The 22757-nt window shown below is 67.1% G+C and overlaps 1 protein-coding gene across 1 annotated transcript; it reads right to left on the bottom strand.

The window, feature by feature from the left end:
- Positions 1 to 3920: 3920 nt before the first annotated feature.
- On the bottom strand, positions 3921 to 14138 carry IGFBP4 (insulin like growth factor binding protein 4). Its single transcript, XM_049801429.1, has 4 exons — positions 13644 to 14138; positions 7473 to 7627; positions 7174 to 7308; positions 3921 to 6859 (listed from the first exon to the last, which is right to left on the bottom strand). The coding sequence occupies exons 1-4, from the start codon at positions 14095 to 14097 to the stop codon at positions 6731 to 6733; spliced, it is 873 nt and encodes a 290-aa protein (XP_049657386.1). The 5' UTR covers positions 14098 to 14138; the 3' UTR covers positions 3921 to 6730.
- Between the last annotated feature and the right edge of the window lie 8619 nt (positions 14139 to 22757).

Raw genomic sequence — 22757 nt, 5'->3', positions numbered from 1 at the left:
CTGCAGAGATGTTAGCAACTGAAATACGTTACTCTGCTTTCTTAAACTGCCAAGCATTTGCAGGCATTGCACATAAAGAAAAAGTCACTCTTCTCCAGCCAGGCTGTGAAACGGCATCCGGCTGCAACAGCTCTTTGGCAACGATAAAAACAGATATTGGAGTTACTTGCGAGGGGCGGGGGGAGTGCTCCGCTCCAGGAGGAGAAACTAATGGTTTTGTGTCCCCCCAGTCTGCCTGCCCTAAGGTCTGCTCAGCCAAAACCCAGCACCCAGCTTGGGGCGAGCCTGTGACCCCGCGGGCTCCGCACGTCTCTGCCGTCCCGTCGTGCTGCGAAGGCCGGGGATCGCGGCGGACCGAGGTCACGGGCAGCTCGGGGGGACGTGGCTCAGCCCCGGCACCCCGGGCTTGTGCACCCCCGGCCTCGCAGGGACCCCCGGCCCTCCCCTCGGGGTGCGCAGGATGCGACCCGCTGCAGTGCGGGCTGCAGCCGGCAAGGGTCCCCAGCACCACACCGTCCATCCCTGCCTGCGCCCTGCCCGTCTGCTGGGAGCCATAAATAAGGGCAGAGCCGCCGATGCGCGTAGAGCTGTTTTCATCGAGCAACACTTAATTAGCGCTGTGCAGGGTGCGGGCCCCCGGCCCTGTTACCGCACTGCTCTTCAGGCTGCAGCCGTAAGCGCAAGGGGAATGCAAAAATTCAAAGGCTTTGGCTCCAAACGGTGCTTTTGGGGCGGGGGGGGAACCGTGCTGCCGCCCCCGAGCCCAGGCCCCCGCACGCTGCTCCCCTGTGTCGTCAAATCCAGCTCCCTTTTGCAGAACCCCAGCCACGACCGGGAGGGTTCATCTTCTGAGGAACGGGGCGACGGCTGCTTTTCCCCGCTTTGGGACCGCTTTGGGATGGGGAGCAGGCCCGTCGCCAAGCGCCGTCTTCCGCACGTGGAATTTTTAGTTCATTGAAAACCCTTTTCCAGCGCGGCATAGCTGGAACACGGGCCCAGACACCATGGGGACAGTTCAGCCAAAACCACCTGGATTCAGGAAAAAACAAACAATTCTCTGAGCTCTTCGTGGCTTCCAAAGTTTGTCCCAGGCTTCCTGGAAGCGCGGCTCTTGGTTTTAGTTCCTGGGTCCGGTTCCAGCCATTTTGTAACAAACCCAGCCCCTGCCCTGGCCGGGCTCGCAGGTTTGTTCCCAGCAGGCTCCGCCGCCGGCGGGTGATGTCCCGTGTCCCCAAACACAGCAAGACCCTGAAAGCCACCGATGCCGCAGCGTGCGGCCAGGCTGTCCCTGGTGATGGGGACACGGATCACACCAGTGACCACCCACCACGCACGTGGGTGCACGGACACGTGGGCACTTGTGTGGGTGAGGCACAAAGCCGTGGCGGGCGGCAGCGTGGCGGCCACAGGATCTCCTGCATGGAAACATCCTCGCTCTGCACAGGGGGCTGTTGCAGGTGGAGAGCGTGCAGAGCTTCGCTCCCTGACGAGACACGGACCGGCTCACCCGGGACCCAGACCTGCCACCAGACACTGCCGGGGGTCCCCATCACCGCCCGCCTCCCCCATCCCGACACAATGGGGTCCTGCCATCGCTGTCCGGCACAGCCCTTCCCGGGGGTCCCAGCCGGCAGCACCTCCGGGTGCAGGAGGGTCCGATTTTCTCCTGTCACCGGCTTCCCGGTGACCTCCAGAAGATGGAAAGGGCCACAGCCCTCCCTCGGCCGACAGGGAGGAGCAGCGGCATGGCGGGGAGCCGGGGGCCTCCGGTCTGCAAGTGTGACGGGAAGGGGCAAACAACCCCCCGGGCTCTGTGGCATCAGCCCCCGCATTCCCGGCAGCCCGGCAGCGGCCGTGCCAAATGCACGCACACGCGTTTCTCCAGCCAAATCGGTTCCCAAGCCCAGCCCGGTGCCCCCGCAGCAGCCAGGGCTGGGGGCAGCAGGATGGGGGCCCCGAAGGAGAGCCCGGGGAGCCCCAGCCCTGGGCAGCTGTTGGCGCGGGACCGGGGTGCTGGGCCGGGCTCCAGGATTGCTGGCGTCTTCCCTGGTCCGGCTGCTGATCTGCTGCGCCAGCAAATTACAGCGCTTGTCTACATTGGCTGCAGACGGCTGCCTTCGGGCCCAGCTCCTCCGGGGTGTTTGCACAACCCCGAGCACCGCTGGCCACGCAGCTCCAGTAACCGGAGCATCGGGCTGGCGCCGGCCCCGGATAACACCTCCTGCCCCGGAGAGCCACGACGCCGGGGAACCAGCCGTCCTCCTGCAACATGACTGCAGGCGATGCCACCTTTCAGCCGCCCCGGTGAGCGCGTTTGCTGCAAACACCGTGAGAAAGCTGAGCCGTGGCAGGGAGCACCAGGCAGCTGGGAGGTGTGTGGCCGCTGGCATCCCCATGCCCAAGCATCTCACAGCTGCGTCCCCTGACACCCTCCCGAAACACTGACCGGAGCCGGTGATGCTCGGTGCATACCAGCACTGGCATGCACACGCACCCGTGCCGCGGGCTGCGGCTCTGCGAAGCCTTCAGCGCTGCCCGGCCACGAGCACGTCGCCCTGGTGCGAGCCGGTGCCTGTCCCTGTCCTCCCCTGAACTTTGAAGCCCATCCAGTGTCTTGTCCCAGCCTGGCACCGTCTCCAGGGCTGACAGTGACGATCCTCACTGCCCTCGCCGTGGCACCGAGCAGAGGCTGAGCTGGGACTCACGAAGAGGCACGTAATCGTTTGCTTCCCTCCCCATCCCTGCTCGGCGTAGCTCTTGCTGAGGTTTTGTGGGTGCCTGGGTTTTCAGGGCTGTGGAACCCCAAACCCAGCAGGGCATCCCCCAGGCTGAGGGGGACCATGTACCCAAGCAGGGACGGTGCAGCTCAGCCTCTTCCCACCCCAGGGACGGGATGCCCAGTGCCGGCCCCCAGCCCCGTGGATGCTGCAGGGAGGCGCTGGCCCCGCTCCCGCAGCTCAGTCCCGGGATCTACAAACCAGACGCTCTCAGCTCAGGCATTTTTTTTTCCACTTCTGAGCCCCTGTGATCCAGCCCCCCGCTCCCTCCACCCCGGCCTCCCCTATCCTGCTCCGTGCCCGCGGCCCCTGGCAGAAGGCAGGCGGGTGCCTTTGGAGGTGGCCGAAGGGGGTCCCTGCCCGGTGGGTGTGAGGAGCAGCCCAGGGCCCAGCCGGCACCGAGCTGCACCCGGGGGAGCTTGGGGAGGGGAGCGGAGGGGCTCCTGGGGAGCAGGGACCCGCGGGTGCTCCTGGGCAATGTCCCTCGCTGCCACCGAGGATCCCTGCCCGCTCGCCCTGCCGGCATCGGTGCAGCCACGCTGCTCTTCCCAGCGCCCGTCCCCGGCGGCGGGTGGAAAGAAACCGTCAAATATTTTTGCTGGCAGCTCGGAGCCAGAGCCATCCGCAGCCGATCGGCCGCCAGCCCCCGTAGCTACAGCAAACAGTCCTTGGCCAGGCTTTCATGGGTGCACACCTTGAACCCCTCATCCTGGAGCACCGGCCGGCTCCGGCATGTTCTGCTCCCACCACCGGCACAGGCACTTCCCAGGACCGAGTAGCTGGGGCTGGTCCTGCCGGTGGTCCCCGGGGACATAGTTTGCGGGGGCTCTGGAGCCAGGGCAGGCTGGCTGGACAGCCCAGCAGCTAAACCTCCCTGGGGGTCAGGGCTGTAAGTGCTACTCCTCTACCCTCTGCCAGAGCTCGAGATGGCAGTGGGAGGGTGCTGAGGTTGCAGGCAGTTTCTGGTTTAATTTGGCTTGTTTGGAAGGGGAGCGTTTCCATATGGCACATGCCAGCACTGCAGGAACGCAGCGCCCAGCCAGGTGGGATCCCCACAGACCCCTCGCTCCTCCTCTGCTTTGCTTCCCCTCTCTTCTTTAAAGCAATGCAACGATAGAATACACTCGATAGAAACACATTAAATACCAGGGAAAATTAAATACAGTAATTACCTTCTTTTTTTCTTTTTGACGATACAAAGGTTCAAGTTTACTGTAAAAGAGGGTTGGTGCTACATGGGAGTCCGAAGGGATGGGCTTGGCCCAGGAGGAACTGACAGAAATCACATCGGCGCAGAAAAACGCCGCTGGGGTTGGGGAGCCTTACGCTGGTATATGATCATGTGTAAATACAGCCTTAAACTACAGGAGAAACGATACAAAATGCTGGAGCCCTCTGAGCTGGACACAGAAAGTGCCCTGGCAAGTGCTGGCATCCCCAGCCCCAGCCCGGCCGCCTCCCGGCCACCCCAAAACCAGGAGAGGTTCCACTGGATCTGCCAGCGCTGCCCCGGCCACATGCAGGGAGGGTCCGGGCGGCTGAGCCCGGTGGGCTGGGGCTGCCCGCTGCATCCTGCACCCCAGCGTGGTGCTGCCGGCACGGCCACGCGGGACCAGCACCGTGACCGGCCCTGGTCCCCAGCAGCACCTCCCCTCGCCCTGGGAAACTCATCCTTTCCACAGTGGTACTGGGGCGCAGGGGGCTCCGGCAGGGGCAGGGACCCCCGTCCTCACCAACCACCATCCTGGCAAATTGACTCAGTTTGGAAGTTGTGCGCACCCTCCGCCGAGCGGGGCCACAAGCAGCCGGCTGGGCGGGCGCCGGGGCAGGCAGGGGGTCCGGCAGGGCACAAGGGCAGGCAGGGGGTCTGGTGGGGAATCAGGGCAATTGGGGGATTTTGGCAGGAGCCCGGTGAGGCACCGAGCAGGGATGCAGCGGGTGGCTCGACAGCCCTGTGGGACCCTGCCGGGGACGGCGGTTTGCAGCAGGGCAGGGGCAGGAGCACAGCCCCACCGGACACACGGTGGAAGTTACTGGGGTCACACTGGGACACGTGCACCTGGGGAGATGGGACGTGACACGGGGACACTGCCACCCAGGTGAGAAGCCAGGCAAAGCCGTGCCGACGAGCTGCAATGCTGAGCCTGGTGCCAGGCCCCATCCCAGCTCGTTCCATCCTCGTTGTCCAGCCAGCCCTGGCCAATGCGACCACAGCACTTGCCAATCCCCTTGCCACCCGTGCCCCTGCCAAGAGACATGGGGACGTCCCCACCAGTGCCAGGGATCTGCTGTGCCATGCCGCGCCATGCCATGCCATGCCATGCCGGGGAGCTGCTGGGGACCAGCGGGGGGGCAGGAGGGTGTTTCACTAAAACGGAAACATTTCGTTCCCATCGGGGGCCTTAGCACCCACTGGCATGCACGGGGCAAATCCACATGGAAAACCAAAACCTCCCACTGTGGCCATGGAGCTGGGGGGTGGGTCGGGGGGGATCAGCAAAATCCCCTCTGTCTTTGGCACACTTGCCATGGCAGCCAGCACAGCCATTTCTCACCTAAAAGACATTTAGGTGAAAAATTTCCAGCCCAGCTCAAAAAAAAAGAAGAAATATAGCTACAAAAATAGTGACAATTTCTCAGCTGAGAACTTTGTGCTGGCGAAATCTGCAGATCCTGTCACTGAGATGTTCCAGAAATTCAGCCTGGTTTTGTCATGCTGGCCAAGTTGGAAGAAGAGAAGACAGAAACCATCACCGGCAGTACCCCGCTCCGTGGAGATGGAGGATTTCTGCCTCAGGGTCCACACAGTCAGTTTTAAGGACCCAACAACAACATTTTTCAAATATTAAAAATCTTTGGGGAAGCAAAAAAAAACCCCAAACAAAAGCAGCCCTTCCTGCTGGGAGGTGTCTCCTGGGTGTCCCTTGTCCCCCAACCCTCCCCTCGGACCCAGCGCCCGCAGGGACGCACCCCCGCATGCAGGGACGGCAGCTGGGAATGGGGCCGGGGGAGACGGGACGGATGGGAGGAAAAGGCTGTGGCCGCCAGCTTTGTCCCTGCGCAGGGAGCGGGACGGGGCTGGGCCATGGGGCAGGGAGTACCCGGGCTATGGGGCAGGCGGTCCCCAGGCTGGGGGGCTGCAGCACGGAGGGGGTCGGTCTCTTATTGCTTTGAGCGGCTGCGATGACGCCCATCGCACGCACACGCTTTGGGTGAGGTGGAGGCAGGGAGGGTCCCAGGCAGGTGGTGGCAACGGGGGGTCTCTCCGGCCCCCCCAACCCCCCGCCCCGACCGGTCCTTGCCTGGGCAGCCTCCCGCCACCGGGGAGGGCAGGATGAGGCACTTCTCCAGCAGCCGCACGCAGAGGTCTGGTGTGGACGGCAAGGCACTGCGGGCAGGGGTACCGCCGCGGCACCCCACGAGGAGCCGGCGTGTCCATGGCTGCCTGCGGGGCCAGGCTGGACCGGGGCAGCAGCGGAGCCTCTGCCGCAGCCGTCGGCCTCCGGGTCCCCCGGCAGTGCCGCAGCACGGTGGGGCTGGGGCGAAAGCTGGGGGGGGGGGGGCACCACGGGGTGGGCAGACATCGGAGCCGGCGGGAGCAACACCGAGGGGCGGCTGCATCGTGGGTGCTCTCCACCCGCTCCGCTCGGGCGGCCTGACACCAGCCCCTGGGCAGCATCTGTCCAAGCGAGTGTCCGTGCGGGATGGAGGTGCCGCTGGCACGTGCCGGGGACCCCTCGGCAGTGGCGGCTAGCGGTCGTGGCGCAGGTCGCCGTGCCGTGCCCCGTGCCATAGGCAGCCCATGGCGCAGAGCACAGCGGCGATCCGGGGCGCGTGCCGGGGTCCCCCGGCACCGGGGAGCTGCTCGGCAATCACGTCCCCTCTCTTCCTCTCCTATGCAGCCCCGGTGGGTGTCCTGGCCGTGGCGTGGCGCGGGGCCGCCACGGTCGTGCTCACATGCTATCCGCCAGCTGGTGACAGTCCAAGTCCCCCTTCAGCTCCAGGAAACCCGGCAGCTTCACCCCCGTCTTGCGGTCCACGCACCAGCACTTGCCCCGCTGCCCGTCCAGCGCCGGGTGACACTGAGGGGACGGGTTCGGTGAGGGGGCGCCCAGCCTGGCCCCCACGGCCCCATCCCCATGGGCTGCCTGGCTGGAGCAACCGGGAGCTCTTGGGGGGGGGTGTTTCCCACCCCCATCCCACCCCGGGGCTTTTGCAAAGGTCCCCACAACACCCGAAGGGGGATTCCCACCGAAGCCAGGAGCCGCGGGTGCCCTGCCATGCCCCAGCACCGGCTCGTCCATTCATCCATCCCCCTTCCCGGCATCACCCTGGCTCTGCAAAACGCCCCCACGCAAGTGACCCCCCCCCCATGATGGGTGAGAGCCCGTCCTACCTGCTTGGGGTGGAAGTTGCCGTTGCGGTCGCAGTTGGGGATGGGGATGACGTACAGGTCCTCGTGCGTGCGGGTCTGCGAGGCGGCCAGCCTTTCCAGCGCCCGGTGCAGCTCGCTCTGGCACGAGCCCTGTGCCTGCGGGAAGCGGGGGCTGAGCCGGCAGCGGGGCTGGCACGTGCCCCTGCCCCAGCGCCCCGGGACCCCAACCCTGGAGCACGGTCCAGGGTTGCTCAGCACCCATCCTGCCCTCCCCCCATCCCAGCACCGCCCTGGTGCCGGCCGCCCACCGCGGTGCTCACTATGGGCCGCGTCTCCTCGCGGTGGTACGGGCTCCCGCTGTTGCGCATCTTGTTGCCGTTGTTGACCCGCTTCGCCTGCTGCTTCTGCAGGCACTTGCGGTCGTGGATGCTGCAGGGGCTGAAGCTGTTGTTGGGGTGGTCGACCTCCTCCTTCTCTGCAAGGACACAGACCGGGGAGAGGGGGCTCAGTGCCACGGGGCAGCCTCGGGGATGGCGGTGCCGCCACGGTGCCCTGGCCCCTGTGGAGCAACTTGCACCCCCAGGCACAACGTGCAGCCGGTGCTGCCGGACCCCCTCCCCGGTCCCCACAGGTGTCACCCCCAGACCCAGGGTCCCCTCCTGCCCCTGCCACCACACTGGGCTGAGCTCTCCCTGCAGCTCCTGGGAGATTTTACGACTCATTAGCCACGATTCACAGGCTTGTTGCCATGTGTCTGTTATTGTAGGGTTGCAAACGCACGCTGCGAGAGCGCCGGGCAGTTGCTCCAGTGTGCTGCGCGGCACGAGAGTTTGGTTGTGCCCTGGCCAGCCACGTGCCACCAGGTACACCCACAGCACCAGACCCACAGGGCTGGAAGGTGACCCCGGGATGCACAAGAAGCCCAAGGAAGCCCCCGGTGTCCCCCAAAACCTGCCTCCGAGGAGCTGCAGTGGGAACGGGGGCACCAGGGCTGCACCGGGGAGGTGCTGAGCACCCGCCAGGCCCGGGGCAGCACCGGGCGCCGCGGCTGAGAGCAGAGCTGTGCTCTGCCATAGGGCACGGCCCCCGCAAAGACATGAAAGAAGAAATTCCTGGAATAAGAAAGTTAATCTCCCGCGGGGCCAATCCCAAAAGGCGGCGCTTGGCATCCTCGCCTGCGCCAGGAGCACAGCCAAACTGCAATCCCAGATGTTGGCAGCTGGATGGAGCGTCATGAGACTCGAGCTCTCGGCGCGACTTTATTTTTTAAAAAGCGGCCGGTCCCTCCAGTCTGGGGCCCGTTAACACTCTGTGGAGGGGGGATGCCCCCGGGAGCCAGGGTCCCGCCTGCGCTCAGAGCCACATCAACCCGAGCAGCGTTTTGACTCCCAACCTGCCTGGGCTGTAAGAGGAAAGCGGCCAGGGCTCCCTGCCCGAGTTTATCCCGGGATTGGGCTTATACTCATCAATATTGCAGCTGGCAATGGGAAAGACCTCCCAAACCAGGCGGGGGGCGGTCACTGGGTGGAAGCAGCACCCAGGGGCTCACAGCACCAGGGATGGAGGCTGCCAGGGTGATGCCCAGCACCGGCCCTTCCCGCAGGCAGCAGGCAGGCAGCAAGCAGGCAGCGGGGTCAGAGCTGCAGCCTCCTGCCCGCTGCATCCCCATGGGATCCCAGCCCCGGTCTCCCATCGGCACCTCACGCAGTGGCTCCCCTGCGACGAAGGGCTCCTGGACCGGCTCCCAGCAGCCTGGTTAAAGTTCACAGCAAAGGCCCGATCAAAGCCTTCTCCTTCATCTGTGTTGATTTGCTTTTTGTTTAATCTGTCAGTTTTTTCCAGGAAATGGCTCATGCCCTTGAAATTTGAAACACAAACCCAAAGTATCCAGGAACCCGTGCAGAGCGATGCCAGCCCTGGCGCACACCAGCCACGGGGCCGTGGCGCAACGCAGGCACTGGCGGCGGAGCCCAGCCGGGGGCTGGGGCAGGGATGCTCCTTCCCGCCTCTGCCTCCACCTCCTCGGGGAGACACGCAAGGAAGAGCTGGGTGGGAGACCTGGCACTGGTGGGGACCACCATGCCAAAGTCCCGGCAACTCCATGTGCTGCTCCTGCGCCGTGAAAAGGCAGGACCGGGAGGCACCGGCCACTGCCCCCTGCCCGGGGAAAGCCCTCACCCAGCCCCAGCATGGACAAACACCCCTCCTCCCCCCGCCAGCCACCTTCAGAGCGTCAAATCTCTCGGCTTAAATAAAACCAGATGCCAATAACATTTTCATAAGGTCACATGAAACGTCGGTGCCTCTGGGCAGCGAGGCGGCTCTTCCCGGCACTGGGGACAGAGCTCTGGGACCCACGGTCCCCTGACTCATGCACCAGCTCTGGGATCCCTCCCTGTGATAGGGATCGCCGCAGTCCTTGGGGTGATTTTCCCACCTGCTAAGCGACACGCGGCAGCTCGAGGAGCCTCTCACCTCCCTTGGCGATCCTCCTGCACCAGCTGGACGAGGGAACTCCTCGCACTCATGCACAAAGATATGGAGAAAGCAACTTCTGTGGAGCCTGGAGGCCCCTGACCTGCCAGCCCCCCGTACGGCTCCCGGTGCAGCCTGCTCTGCCCCAGCCCCTTGGGAAGCACCACCTGGATGCCGGTCCAGCAGCACCGGTGCCTGCGCGGTGCCCCCAAACCTCCCCATACCTCTCCCTCCCCGGTCCTGCTCTGCCTGGCAGCCTTGGCCACGCAGGGCAGCCCATGCACCGGCCACCACCACCCTGGTGCTGCCGGTTGCGGTTGGGGCTGTGCCGGCAGAGAGAGGTCTCCGAGCGGCAGAGGAGGACAGCAGAGTGGAGGGGGGGGTGCCTGCTTGGCCAAGGGCTGGGGTAAACCCTTCTGCTCGGTTTGGGATGGAAGTGGGCACCAAGGGGATGGGAACGGGTGCTGCCCTCGCTGACCATGCAGACCGGCCGCCCCATCCCGGCAGGAGGAGGGTTTCTGCACAGCCTTCTGCTCGGCCCATGGACAGGAGACACAAACGAGTCATTCAGCATCGCCTTCAATTAACGGGAGCAGCAAATGAGGTTGGTCACATGCTGAACTTGTGATTCACCGTGCTGAGCCCGAGGGAGCAGGGAAGGGCTCCGGCTCCACCGCGCGGTTCCTCTGGGAGGAGAGCCTGGGGCAGCGAGCGAAGGCCCGGGACCGTGTGTGTGTCCGTGGGAGAGGGACAAGTGTCAGGGGTCCCCACAGCTCCAGCCCCGCTCCCCCCTACTCCACCAGCCCAGGCGCAAAGGACCCCACGTGCCCCATGGGCCAGAGGGGACACATCCACGTGTCTGTGGCCGACATGGCACGAGCCGTGGTGAGACCCAGCACCCTCCGCTTCCCCGTCTGGCACCCCCGGTGTCACCTCTGGGTGGTCCTGGCAGGGCCACGGTGCAGCACCGGCTCTCTTGGCTGCCGGGGCTTTTGATTTGGCAGGCGCCGGCACGGGGAAGTCTGTGCTCGTCCTGCCGAGCGCTGGCCCCGGTGGAGCATGGGGAGCCAGGGCATGGGGGTGGCAGGGGCACAGGCACCTACTGCCCCTTGGCCAGGGGCACCAGCCAGCACATCTGCACCTCCCGGCTCAGCGCCCGATGCGAGCCCAATGGAAGAGAGGTCGGGATGCAGGAGAGGGAGTGAGGGGCACTTCCCCTTAAGGACCAGAGCCTTGCGGGGAGTATCACCTGGCCTGGAGAAACCCAAGCATGGGTGAAGGCCAGATGCCATCCCAGGGGACAGATGGGACAGGGCAAGAGCCTCGCCTGTCCCCCTGACCAGGTGGAAAGGAGCCCTGACGGATGCATACGGGGCGGACACCACCAGGGGCTGAACCCAGCCTGTCCTTGCTGCCCGTGTGCCATCCAGGTGAGGCTTGGCCATCGCTGTCCCTCCTGGCCACTGCACACAAGAAGGGAACAGGATCCATCCCAGCCACTGCTTACAGCAACCACACGGGATGAATGCAACTCCCATGGGGTAAGTTTTTCCCAGACATAATTATTTACCCAGCATGAAATCACTCCTCATGCGTGCTGGGGAAAATGTCCTCACCTCTTCCCGGCTGCCACACACGGGTTCAGCCATCACCTCCCCCAGGCACCCACAGGCTGTGCCGAAAAGCCACGGCTGGAACCTCCCGCAGCTGGCCCCGTCACAGGGCTCTGGCCCAGCAGTGGGATGCCCCGGGAGCCAGCCTGGAGCTGGCAAGGCTGGGATGGGAGGCAGGGACCAGGGTCCTGCGCAAGGTGCCCAGACCCGCAGCCACGGGAGAGGGTCTCGGGTCAGAAGAGTGGCCACCCGCTCCCTCGCTTCCTAGCAAGTCCTGCGGGTCCCCGGCGAGCGGAGAGGCTCTTTTCTGGCGATGGAGCAGGGAGCCATCGCCCAACCCTTTGGAAAGCCCAGCCCCCCACCGATCCCAGCCTCTTCCCTGGAATGCGGAGCCCCCCCCCACCCCGGGCCGAGCCCCCAGACAAAGTGTTTACTGTATGAGCTGCACGTTAACTGCTTCCCAGCCACTGCAGCCTCCACTGGCCTGGCACCCGCTCAGTCCCGGGGGACACAGGCACAGCCGGGGGGCACCTGCTCCGTACTTCTCTGCCCCTAAATAGGCATTTAATTCCCTTCTGCTTACCCGCAGGGGACCCACTGGATGCACCGGCCGTGCCGGGGTGCCCTCGCTGTGCCAGGCAGGGCTGTGGCGGGAGCAATGGAGCCTGCAGCCCCCAGCCCCACGTTCCCACTGGCTCCAGGCTGCCGGAGCGGGACAGGGACCCACGGCTCGGATGTCCCACCGGGACCTTCCAACCAGGGCCGGACCGAGCGATGTGCTGTGGGGTCTCCTGCCCACGTCCTGCCGGGGTGTCTTGGGCAAAGGGGCTCGCTGCTGCCCACTCCCCCCATCCTGCCACCTGCAACGCTGCAGGCAGGCACGGTGCCCGGCGAGTGAGCCCAGCTCCCACAGCCACCCATCCATCCCCAGCAAGGCCAAAACACGGCGGGAAGGAAGGGAAAAAACTGCAAGTCTGTTTCCTAAAGGCTCTGGGAAAAAATGTTGCGTTAGACGGGGCACGGCCAAAACCAACAGGCCTTGGCAGCCTGACACAGCCCCGGGCCAGGGAGCCCAGACAGCTCCTGCAGGATGTGGGATGAGGACAGACAGGCAGGGTAGGGGGTCTCCGCAGCAGACCCCATGCTGAGCACTCACGGCCAACTCCTGTCCAGGGAGAGGGGTGGCCGGAGGGGCCCATCTGCGAAGGGCCCTCCTCACCATGGGGACGCCGGCGGAGCTGCCATGGACCAGCCATGCGAGGAGGGAAGCGGAGCTGGGCTCCAGCCCTCAGGGAGGACAGGGACAGACACCGCTCCAGCTCCTTCTGCCCCTTGGGGAGCTCCAGGTGACCCCATGCAGAGACACAGGGCCAGGACTGCTTGTGGGCTGTCCTGCGGCAGGATGCTGCTCCCCAGCTCCAGGGGACGTGGTCCTCATCACAGCCCACAGGACAGGGAAGGGGGAGCACAGCATCCAGACCCACTGACGGCCCAGCCCCACGGGCCAAGACTCCACGCTCAGCCCCCAGGAGTGGTTCTGTTCCCACTGTCAAAGCCGCGGTGCGACCGGCGCAGCTCTGGGGCTGGGCTCCCACCTCCGGCTCCGCTCCCGGCCCCCAGACCCTGCCCGAGCACCAGGGGGGTGACAGGGGGCCACGACTGAGATCTGTGAGAGGGTCCTGGGGCAGACACACGTAGGCAGAGCCTACAAGCAGCAGGCTTCTCCGGCCTGGCCCTGCCTGCTGCCTGCACTGTGCTGCCCTGTCCGGCCGCGGGAAGGACACGGCTCTTGGCAGAGCCCCGGCACAGAGCCCAGCCTGACCTGCCTGCGAGGGAAGCAGGTGCCCCGAGGCCTCTTTCCTGTTTCCCACCGGGAGCATCCCAGGGAAGGGGCAGCGCGGGGGTCACTGTGCAACGGGAGCTTCCCCGGCAGGTGGGACCTGTCCCCTGGGGACCGTGGGTGCCGGCGGGACCCCGAGCTGCCCTGCCACCCAGGGACACCCTGCAGCCAGGGCACGGCGGGCGATGAGTCCCCGCGAAGCGCCCCACTCCAGCACCGCTGCGCCCGCGGTGGGTAAGGATGGCGCAAATGGGACCCGCTGGCACCCGGCTGCGGGAGCTCAGCACCGCTCCCTCCCTGGGACACGCGCCCCGTTGCGTGCCCATCCCCGGGCCGTCCCGTCCCCTCCCGCCGCAGGGTCCCCGCTGAACCCCCCAACCCCGCTCCCGGCCCCGTCGCCCCAACTCTCGCCAAGCGAGTGGAGAGCCGGTCGCCGCAAACCGGGGCTGCCCGGGGGAAGGGGCGGGGAGGGGGGGGGTTAGAGCTGCGCCACCGACCCGGCGAGGGGCCAGGAGCCCCCGGCACCCACCCCTCGCCCCTCTGCCGCCCGGGGCCGGCCTTACCTGGGGGCTGCAGGCTTTCCTGGATGGCCTCGACGTCGGCCAGGTCCGTGCAGACCCCCTGGCCGTGCATGAGCGTGTGCAGGGGCCTCGGTACGCCGCGGGGCGGGTAACACCGGAGCCCGGCGCCGCAGCGGGCGGTGTAAACGCCGCAGGGGGTCCCGCGGCCGAGGGCGCAGGTCGCGCAGCAACCGCAGCCCGGTTCCCGCACCAGCTCGGCGCAACCCTGCGGTGCTTTGCAACGAGCCAGCCGTTCCTCCGAGCACGGCGGGCACTGGATCGCTTCCTCGCCGCCGCCCGGTCCCGCCGCCGCCGCCAGCAACAGTAACAAGGGCAAGAGCGGCGGCGGCGGCGGCGGCGGCGACGACGGCGACGACGGCGACGACGAGGAGGACGGCGACGAGGAGGAGGAGGAGGAGGAGGACGGCGGCAGCGCACGCCCGGCGGCCCCGCGCATGGCGGCTCCGCGCCCGCGGCTGGCGGCGCTCGGCTGGCGGCGGGCGCGGGGCGGCGGCGGCGGCGGCGGCTTTATGCGGCCCCTGGCCACACCTCCCCGCCCGCCGGCACCGGGGCCACCGGCGGGGGCCGGCCCCCCACCCCCCCGCCGCCGCCGGGAAGCCACCGGGGAGAGCCGCTCCCCCGCCGTCGGGAGCGGGGCTCCCCGGTGGCTTTCCGCTGGCGGGCGGGTTCAGCACCGGGGAGGGCGGATTCAGCACCGGCGGGGCAGCACGGAGACCCCCGAGCCGTCCCCCAACCACCCCGTCCCCGCAGACCACCCCCCTCGCTGCCCCCCCCCCCCCCCTCCTCGCAGCCGCCCCGACACCCTGCCCGCTGCCGCCCGCCCGGTCCTGAGAGCAGCTGGGATGAACTGGGACACACACACACACACACCCCCCCATACCGGGCTGAGACCCCCAGCGTGGAGCAGCCCGGCGTGGGCTCCGCGTCCCGGGCGCGGAGGGGGGGGGGAGAGCAAAAGGGCTGCCGGCAGCAGCGCATCCCGGGCAGCTCAGCCCCAGGCTGCCAGCGACGCCCCGGGACGGCTCCGCACCCCCCCCCCGGGCCCCGCACAGCCCCGGGATAAGCTGAAGGCTGCCGGCACCTAGCGGCTACCGAGGAAAAGCGGGCGGCAAGGCGGGCGGGAAGCCCCGAGCATCCCTCCCCGCCGCTCCGGCCCCGCCAGTCCCCGCAGCGCCCGGGCAGGGACGGCCGGGCAGCACCGCGGGAGGACGGAGGCCCGGGAGACGGCGGGGACCGGTCCCTGCGCCCGGGGGGACCGGTCCCCGAGCATCACCCGGTGGGGACGGGTGACCCGTGAGCTGGCCCCAGGGGCATCTCAGCCAGCGCCGGGCTCGGGGCAACCGAGGGGACCCGCCTGGATGTGGCAGGGGGGTCGTGGGCACGGCCCGGGGTGGGTGAACGCTGGCACAGACACGGCCTCGCAGACCCTGCCCGGTGGGAGATGCCACGGCGCCCGGGCAGGCCTCGCACGGGCTGTCCACCACGCGCCCCACTCGCTGCAGGGGGTGGCAAGGGGGCAGAGAGCCCCTCTCCCTGTCCCGGGGACAGGACGCGCTGCGGCCAGGGGTAGAGGCAGAGACTCGCTGAACTCGTGCCGTGGAACGGGGAGCGGCTGCGCGCTGCAGGGAGCGTCGTCCCACGTGCCCAGGGACACACCGCCACAGCAGCGTCTGGGTGCTGGCCGCGTCACCACACTGGCCCTGGTCAAGACCAGCAAATCCGCCACCCCAGGCTCCGCAAAGACTGATGAGATGACCACAACCATTCCCCACTGCCAGCACCAACGGGGAGACGGTGCAGCCTGTCAGGACGGTGACCTTCACCCTGCGGGACACGGGGAGCCAGCCCGGCCCATTGCGGCACTGCAGGGTGAGCACAACATGCAGGGAACCACCACATCCCTCAGGGTCTGCGCTGGACCCACCGAGGACCTGGCTGAGCAGTGGGAGCCACTGGAGTTTGTGACTGCGCTCTGCACCGTGTACATGGCAATTAACAGTCATTAAACATTGGACCTCGCTGCAGGGCCCTGGAGTGGGGCTCAGTGTAGTGGGTAGGACGAGAGAAGCAGAGCCAGACTGTAATGCAGAGCCTGGGCTGAGAACCCCAAACTCATCTCATGGGTGAGTACATCTAGGGCTCAAACTGGCATTTTGAGGCTTGCGTGCCAGCACTGGTAGCACTGGCCGTGAGGGCTCCCAGGACCATCTTCTCCCTCCGGTGCAGGTGAGCCGGTCAGCGCCAAGTGTGCAGGCAGGACACTGGCAGGCAGGTGGGACCTAGAGGTGGGCAGGCAGGGTCCGTGTCCTCCCCTGCTCCCCAGCCCCCCCCTTCTCCCCTCCCAGCCAGTGTGGGGGCCCTGCAAGGCATCGGCAACCGGCACAGCTCCAGAGCCCCTGCCCTGCCTGGCACTGCTGCACGGTGGTGGCCATGACTCGGGGCAGAGGCGCCAGCCTTGACACAGTGTCCAAACGGGGACCAAACCCAAACAGGTGCCCGGCCCCGCTCAGGCTGCGGCACCTTATCAGGCTTTGGCAGCACTGAGCGCCTGCTGGGGAGACTGTTGTGTCTGCGGGTGGAGGCAGCGGAGCAGCGCTGGGGGCCGGCGGGGCATGCAAGGGATGGGGATGCTCTTGTTCCCCCCTTCTGGCCAGGAACGGCTCCTCCGGGTCCCCATCCGAGCACCATCCAGCAAGATGGAGAGGGGCTGGGCTGGTGCACCCCCACAGCCGTGCTGCCCTTCACCCCCATCACAACCCTGCAGCCAAGGAGGGTGCTCAGTGCATGGTGTTCAGTGGTCAGTGCACAGTACAGGGTGCTCGGTGCAGCCCAGCTCCCCCGCCTGTGATGGGGCAGCCCCGTGCACCCAGGCCCGGGGCTCTGTGGGCTCCCAACACCTCTTTCCCAACCTCGGTGGCTCATTGGGGTTCCCAAGGATGTGGGGGGGCTCCAGCTGCTTCCCTGTAACTCTGCCAAGCAGGGTCTGGAGCAACCCCAGCCCTGGGGAAAGGCTGCAAGTCAGGGGCAGAAGAGGAGCTGGAGGTCAGAGAGGGCTGGAGACCCCTGGCCGAGGGTGGTCCTGACGGAGCTGGGGAGACGCAGGGCCCTTTGCACTCAGTGTGGGACACGGTGACTGCACACACTGCAGGGCGCAGATACTGTGCTCGCTGCAGGACGCTGATGCCTCCTGGGCTCTCACAGTCTTGACCCCCGGGCTCAGCCTGGCTGACCCATGAGCTGGTCTCCATCCCCTCCCGGCACCAGGCACCAGTGGCCGGGCAGACCCCATGGAGCACCCGGCTGCTCTCGCCACAGCTGATGCCCCTTGCTCTCAGCCAGCCCCTTCCTCCATTCCCCTCCTCGCTGGTTTTACTCTCCATTTCCGAGCAGCATCTCCTCCCTGGTCCTCCCTTGCCTCACTTCCAGCAGCTCCTCCTGGCCCTGGCTCCCTTCCCTGCAATTCCCGGCTGCCCTCCTTGCTCCTGGCCACAGGGCAGAGGGTGACATGGCTGCGTGGGTACTCAGCCCCCCCTGGATGCGGTCCTTGGGACACGGGTGCTGGGGCGGGCGAGGGGCGTGTCGGGCGGCGCGGGGGCCGCCGTGATAACAGTGGGAGCCGTGCCGGGGCAGCGGGAGCAGACGGTGCAGGCGAGCGGGATGAGCCAAGCCCCAACGTCCTGGGCAGCCTGGCCCCGAGGCAGCGGCATGGGGTCCAGCGGCCCCCAGCACCTCCTCCATGTACTCTGCATCCTCTCGGTGCTGGCCGGACGCCTGCCCCCCACCACGGCCCAGTGGTTTTACCCCCTGGGCTTGGAGGACACCACACCGGATCCGAGCACCAGCCCCACGGCCCCCACAGCGTCCACCCTGGATGAGGAGGAAGGTAGGCATGGCAGGATGACAGCACAGATTCCCTGGCACCCCCGGCTCCTGTACCCCAGCAAGGAGGAGGAAAGGAGGTGTGGGGTGCCAGGGTCCAGGGCTGCTGGTGGCACTGCTGCGGCCGTGGCAAGTGCTGGGAACTGGGAGTGCCGTGCCACCCCGGTCCCCCTCCAGTCCTGCCACCTCCCACCCCATTGCCCCTTTGCTCTTGCAGATGGAGATGCCCGCAGCATGGAGCCCACGCGGAAGGTGCTGCTGAGCAAACCCCCGCTGGCGATGACCCCCAGACGCCGGGAGCCCCTCGCCAGGGGGACAGCGAAGGGTCCGGGCCATGCTCCGCTGCGCACGCGAGGCCAGGTGCCTTTCCCCGGCAGCATCCCCCCCCCTGCTCCCCCAGCCCTCCCAAAACTCCCCAGCCTCTGCCGGGCCCCTCGCCACGTCCTTCCCCTTATCTGTGTCCTGCCCACACAGCCGCACCGGGCAGGGCAGCGTGCCCTGCTCCAGCCCCCAGCCACGGCTCAGCTGCCTCTGCCCCCTTGGAGAGGGGGCATCCACCCGCATGGCACAGCCCCATGGCAGAGCTGGGGCTCAGCCCCCACCCCGGGCTGCGGGAGGGTCCCACGTGCCCCCCAGCATCCCCCCAGCCCCACACTGAGCTTTCTCCGTCCCTCCTAGCAGCACCGACCCATGGTCACCCCAGAGGTCTTCGAGGGGAGCGCAGAGGAAGAGGAGTTCCTGCAGATCAAGGTGGTGGAGGGGTCCTGGTCCCCACGGGGGCTGCGAGGGGCAGCCCAGGATGGGCAAGGGGCTCTGGGGGAGGAGGGCTGGCAGGGTGGGATGGGGACGGTGCTCGGGGGGGTCTCACGCTCAGCTCCTCCTCTGCACAGACGACAGCGAAGGGGCTGCCCCGGCGGGTGCCCCCAGCCCCGGAGACGGACCCTGCTCTCCAGGTGAGACGTGGGTGCAGGGCACCCATGCCGGACCCTGCAGCCCGGGCTGCCGTCCCGTGGCTCACCACTCTCTCCCTCTCCAGATGCACAACGGCTCCGGCTGCGTCTGCCCTGTGCGTCCTGGCCCTCCCGGCCCAAAGGTGACGTGGTCCTCCCCATGGAGAGGCACAGGGGTGCGGGGACCCACAGTGACCCACTGGGAGAAATCCCATGTCTGTTTTGGCCGTGCAAAGCCATTTCTGCTCAGGATTTGGACTCTCGCTGTGGAGTCTGGGGTGGGGGGGCGACTCAGGTGTCCCCTGGCAGGAGGGCAGCAGGTTCCCGCAGTGGGCACCGGTGGAGGAAAGCATGAGGAGCCGGGAGCTGGGAGCCGGGCTCTGTCTTTCCCCGACAGGGAGAAAAAGGCGACCGAGGATCCCCGGGAGAGAGAGGCCAGCCTGGATTCCCTGGGGAGAGAGGAAAGTCCGGCAGCTCGGGGCAGCCAGGTCACCAGGGACCCCGGGGTCCGCCAGGTCCGCCGGGACCGCCGGGACCCCCAGGGCCACCAGGTGCCTGGGGAGCCAGGAGCCCACCCATGCCCGCTGCACTCCCCGAGGGATTGGAGAATGAGGTGAGAGCCAGGGTGAGGGGCACAGGGAGGCGATGCCGGGGTGGGTGGGCAATGCCGGTGCTGGCTCCTGTGTCCATCCCCGGCTGGACTGGCAGGGATGGGGAGGGCTGGGGTGCGTGGCCGTGGGAGTGGGCAGCCCAGAGGAGGGGGACCAGGGGCTGGGATGCAGCCATTCACCGACTCTGCTCTCTCTTTCCTCTCTCTCTCCAACCCAACAAGCAGCTGGGAGTGTCCAGCCCTGTGGGAAACCCAGGACCCCCAGGTCCCCCCGGGCAGCCTGGCCTGCCCGGACCCCCAGGCTACCCAGGCCATGAAGGCCCCCCTGGGGTCCCTGGGCGGGAGGGGAAGCCGGGACCCCCTGGTCTGCAGGGGGCTGTGGGACCACCCGGTTTCCCTGGGGCTGAAGGACCTCCAGGATCTCCAGGCTCAGCTGGGCCAGATGGACCCCCCGGGGCACCAGGGCTCCCAGGGCCACAGGGTCCCCCCGGGGTGCCTGGGCACGAAGGACCCCCTGGTCCCGCAGGACCTGCATCGCTCCCTGGCAAACCAGGGCTCCGAGGGGAGCCGGGATTCCCTGGACTAAAGGTAAGGGGGGTTTCCCAGCCCAGCCCATCCATGGCCCCGGGGCTGTGGGGCCCAGGGGGACACGGGGTGCTGAGCCCCCGTGCTCACCACCCCGTGTGCCATGTGCCGGCAGGGTGAGAAGGGCGAACGCGGACTACCAGGCATGCCGGGGAGCCCTGGCCGGACCGGAGAGACGGGCTCCCCAGGCATGCCCGGTCCCATGGGGCCACCGGGGCCACCGGGGGACTACAGGGTGAGTAGGGGGTCCCGGGACTGCGGGTTTTCAGGGGCAGGGGGCAGTCCCCCGTGCTCACCCCGGCACATCCTCTCCTTCCAGTGCGACTCGCGCCACGCAGGGCACCGTGGATCGGCCGGGCCACCGGGCCCCAAGGTGAGCCGGGGGAGTGGGCACCGTGGGTGACGGGTGGTAGGAGCGGGGGCACGGGAATGGCATCGGCTGCGGCCGTTCCCCTGTGCCGGTGCCCAGACCACACAGCTCCATGGTGGGTGTTATCCCATGGAGCAACACACGGTGCTGTGCCAGGGGGCTGGGAGTGCCCGGGAAGCTGCGGAGCAGGGATACTGATGGGAACTCTCTGCTTTCCTTCCAGGGAGAAAAGGGTGACCCTGGAGAGCGGGTTTGTAGCCGCAGGCACCAGTGTGGGGGGAGCTGGCTGGGGGGGGTCCTGTCCGCACACCCTGAGTGTGAACCCCTGAGCCCCATGTGCTGCCTCCGCTCCCCCACCGCCCTCTCTCTGCCAGGGCAGTGCCAGCCTTCGGCTCACTCCGGTGGCACTGCCAAAGTCCCCAAATGGGCTGGGGCACTGAGGGGGGGGGGGCAGGCAGCGAGTCACCCCATGCCCTGGGGGACGTGCAGATGCACACATGGAGCGTGCGCACCCATGCAAGCATGCAGTGCACCCATGCATGCACACAGCGTGCACACATATCCATCCCCACCATCCAGCGCAGGCTTTAATTGTGCTTCTCTCTGCGGCTCACCCAGGGGTGCTGCTACGGGGAACATGGATGCAAACAAGGCCACCTCCCTTTCCCCAGCACTGGCAGCCAGTCCGGCTCCTGGGTGCCCATCAGAGGGTACCAAACGGTGAGTCCTCAGGGCTTGTGGGGCCCCATTATGTCGAGGGTTGGCCAGGGACCCCAGCCTGGCCTTGGGGACCCTGCTGCTGGAGCCCAGGCCAGCTCTGCATGCCCCACACCACGGCTGACCCCACCAGCAGCCCTGCAGGGCTCACAGCCCCAGCTGGGATGGAGGGATGGAAGAAGGAGGGATGGAGGATGGAGAGGTGGAGGATGGAGATCAGTGTCAATCTTCTTTTTCTCTGCAGGGTGGCAAAGAGGAGCCAGAAATTTACGGAGCGATCATACCCCATGTGAGAGACACTGCCTGGCTCGCATCTGTGCGCTGCCCTGGCCCGGGGAGGTTCAGCCCCGGGAGCGGAACGGAGCGGGAAGGATGAGGGACAGCAATGGGGTGTCTTATAGCTGCCCTCCCAAAAGGCGGCACCAAAATAGCCCAGTCCAACCTCCACACTGCTCTACTGCAGGGTCCTCAAGGTCCCCCCGGGAACCCTGGCCCACCTGGCCCCCCCGGCCCCCCCGGAGCACCAGGTCTCCTCTACCTCAACGTAAGGTCCAGCATGGGCTGCGCACATGCCTGTGCCAGAGCACACACACGCGTGAGCATGCACGGCATGAGGGGCTCCCCACAAACCTGCCTGTCTTTGCTTCCAGAGGATTTACCCCATCCGTCCCCAGCCGCCCTGCAAGCAGCCGGTAAGCCACGGCCTCGCTGTCCCCGAGAGAGACCCTGTCCCCTCCCCATGCACCGGGAAGGGCATCCCTGTGCCCAGCGGCACTAACAGGCCCCCCCTTTGCCTTTGCAGGCAGCTGCCGACGCAGGCTGGGCAGCAGGTAAGGGCATTTCTCAGGTATTTTGGGGGGGCCAGCCTCCACAGAAACACCTTTTGTGAAGTCTTGCCTCCCTTCCTGGGTGCCGGGGCCACGCCACCCTGCATGGGTCCCTGGCACCGCAGCTGGTTCTCCCACCCGGCTCCCACGGGAGCATCTAGCCCCTGTGCCAGGGCACCTTGTGACCCCCCCCACCCTCTCTGGGCTCTCCAGATGCTGACATCCCTCAGATGGAGCCCCCGGCCTCCCACGCCGATCTCCGGGTGCGTCCTGACTGCGGCCGCGGGCAAGCCCCCCAGGCCGTCCAGCTGCCCAACGCGCCCCGGCTGGGCCGTGAACCTCTCCATCCCTCCCAGCGCCAGACGTGGGTCTTCAGGTCCAAGGAGCTGATGCTGAAGTCGGGCAGCACCGTGCCCGAGGGGAGCCTGGTCTACGTGCGGGAAGGGAGCAGTGCCTACCTCCGGACCCCCACCGGCTGGAGCCGCCTCCTGGTACCACGCACCGAGGATGCCCCTCGGGGTCCCTCGCAGGGAGGGGGGTCTGGGTTCCAGCCCTGGCAGCTGGCACCAGGCTGGATTTGGCCCTGGAACAGCAGAGCTCGGGGAAGGAGCCGGTTCCCTCCTAAACCCGTCTCTCTGGTCCTTGCATTGAGCAGCTGGAGGATTCGGAATCGCTCTTTGTCGGTGATGACCCCTCTGCCTCCACCCCACGGTACCAGGTGAGGGGTGCGGGCAGCCGCCGGGTCCGCTCACATCCCGGCAAGGGACAAGAGCCCTCCTTTGCCTGCCGGGGGGAGGACAGGCCCTTGCGAGACTGTCGTCTCCTTTCCATCCAGGAGGCGAAGCAGGTGAAGACGAGAGGTCCTGACATGGGGCTGCCCGTGCTGGCCCCGACAGACTCGCTGGTGAGCCCTGCTGCGGCTCTGGCCATGCCGGGAGGGATGTGCCGTGGAGACGGGCCGTTGGCAGGGCAGTGCCAGCCCGGCACATGCAGAGCCTGGGGTCATGTTGGTCTGGGGAGGGTGCTGCACCCATGGCATGAGCATGGGTGTCCCTGGGCTGACCTGAGCTGTGTTATTCCAGGTCCAGAAGGAGGAGGGACAAGGGCTGCCCCAGATCCTGCTAACCACCATCGCACCGCGGATCCCATCAGTAAGCA

This window comes from Accipiter gentilis, chromosome 5, assembly GCF_929443795.1.
Source record: "Accipiter gentilis chromosome 5, bAccGen1.1, whole genome shotgun sequence".
Classification (NCBI taxonomy): domain Eukaryota; kingdom Metazoa; phylum Chordata; class Aves; order Accipitriformes; family Accipitridae; genus Astur; species Astur gentilis.
Note: the sequence above shows the minus strand (reverse complement) of the source record. Positions and strands in the feature narration are given on the sequence as shown.

What these genes read in the sequence shown, in the direction of transcription:
- IGFBP4 (XM_049801429.1), bottom strand. Translation starts at nt 14,097, where the DNA reads ATGCGCGGGGCCGCCGGGCGTGCGCTGCCGCCGTCCTCCTCCTCCTCC. An exon ending in GCGAGGAGACGCGGCCCATA is followed by an intron (nt 7,309 to 7,472) that starts GTGAGCACCGCG and finishes CGCTTCCCGCAG; the next exon opens with GCACAGGGCTCGTGCCAGAG. An exon ending in GCAACTTCCACCCCAAGCAG is followed by an intron (nt 6,860 to 7,173) that starts GTAGGACGGGCT and finishes CCGTCCCCTCAG; the next exon opens with TGTCACCCGGCGCTGGACGG.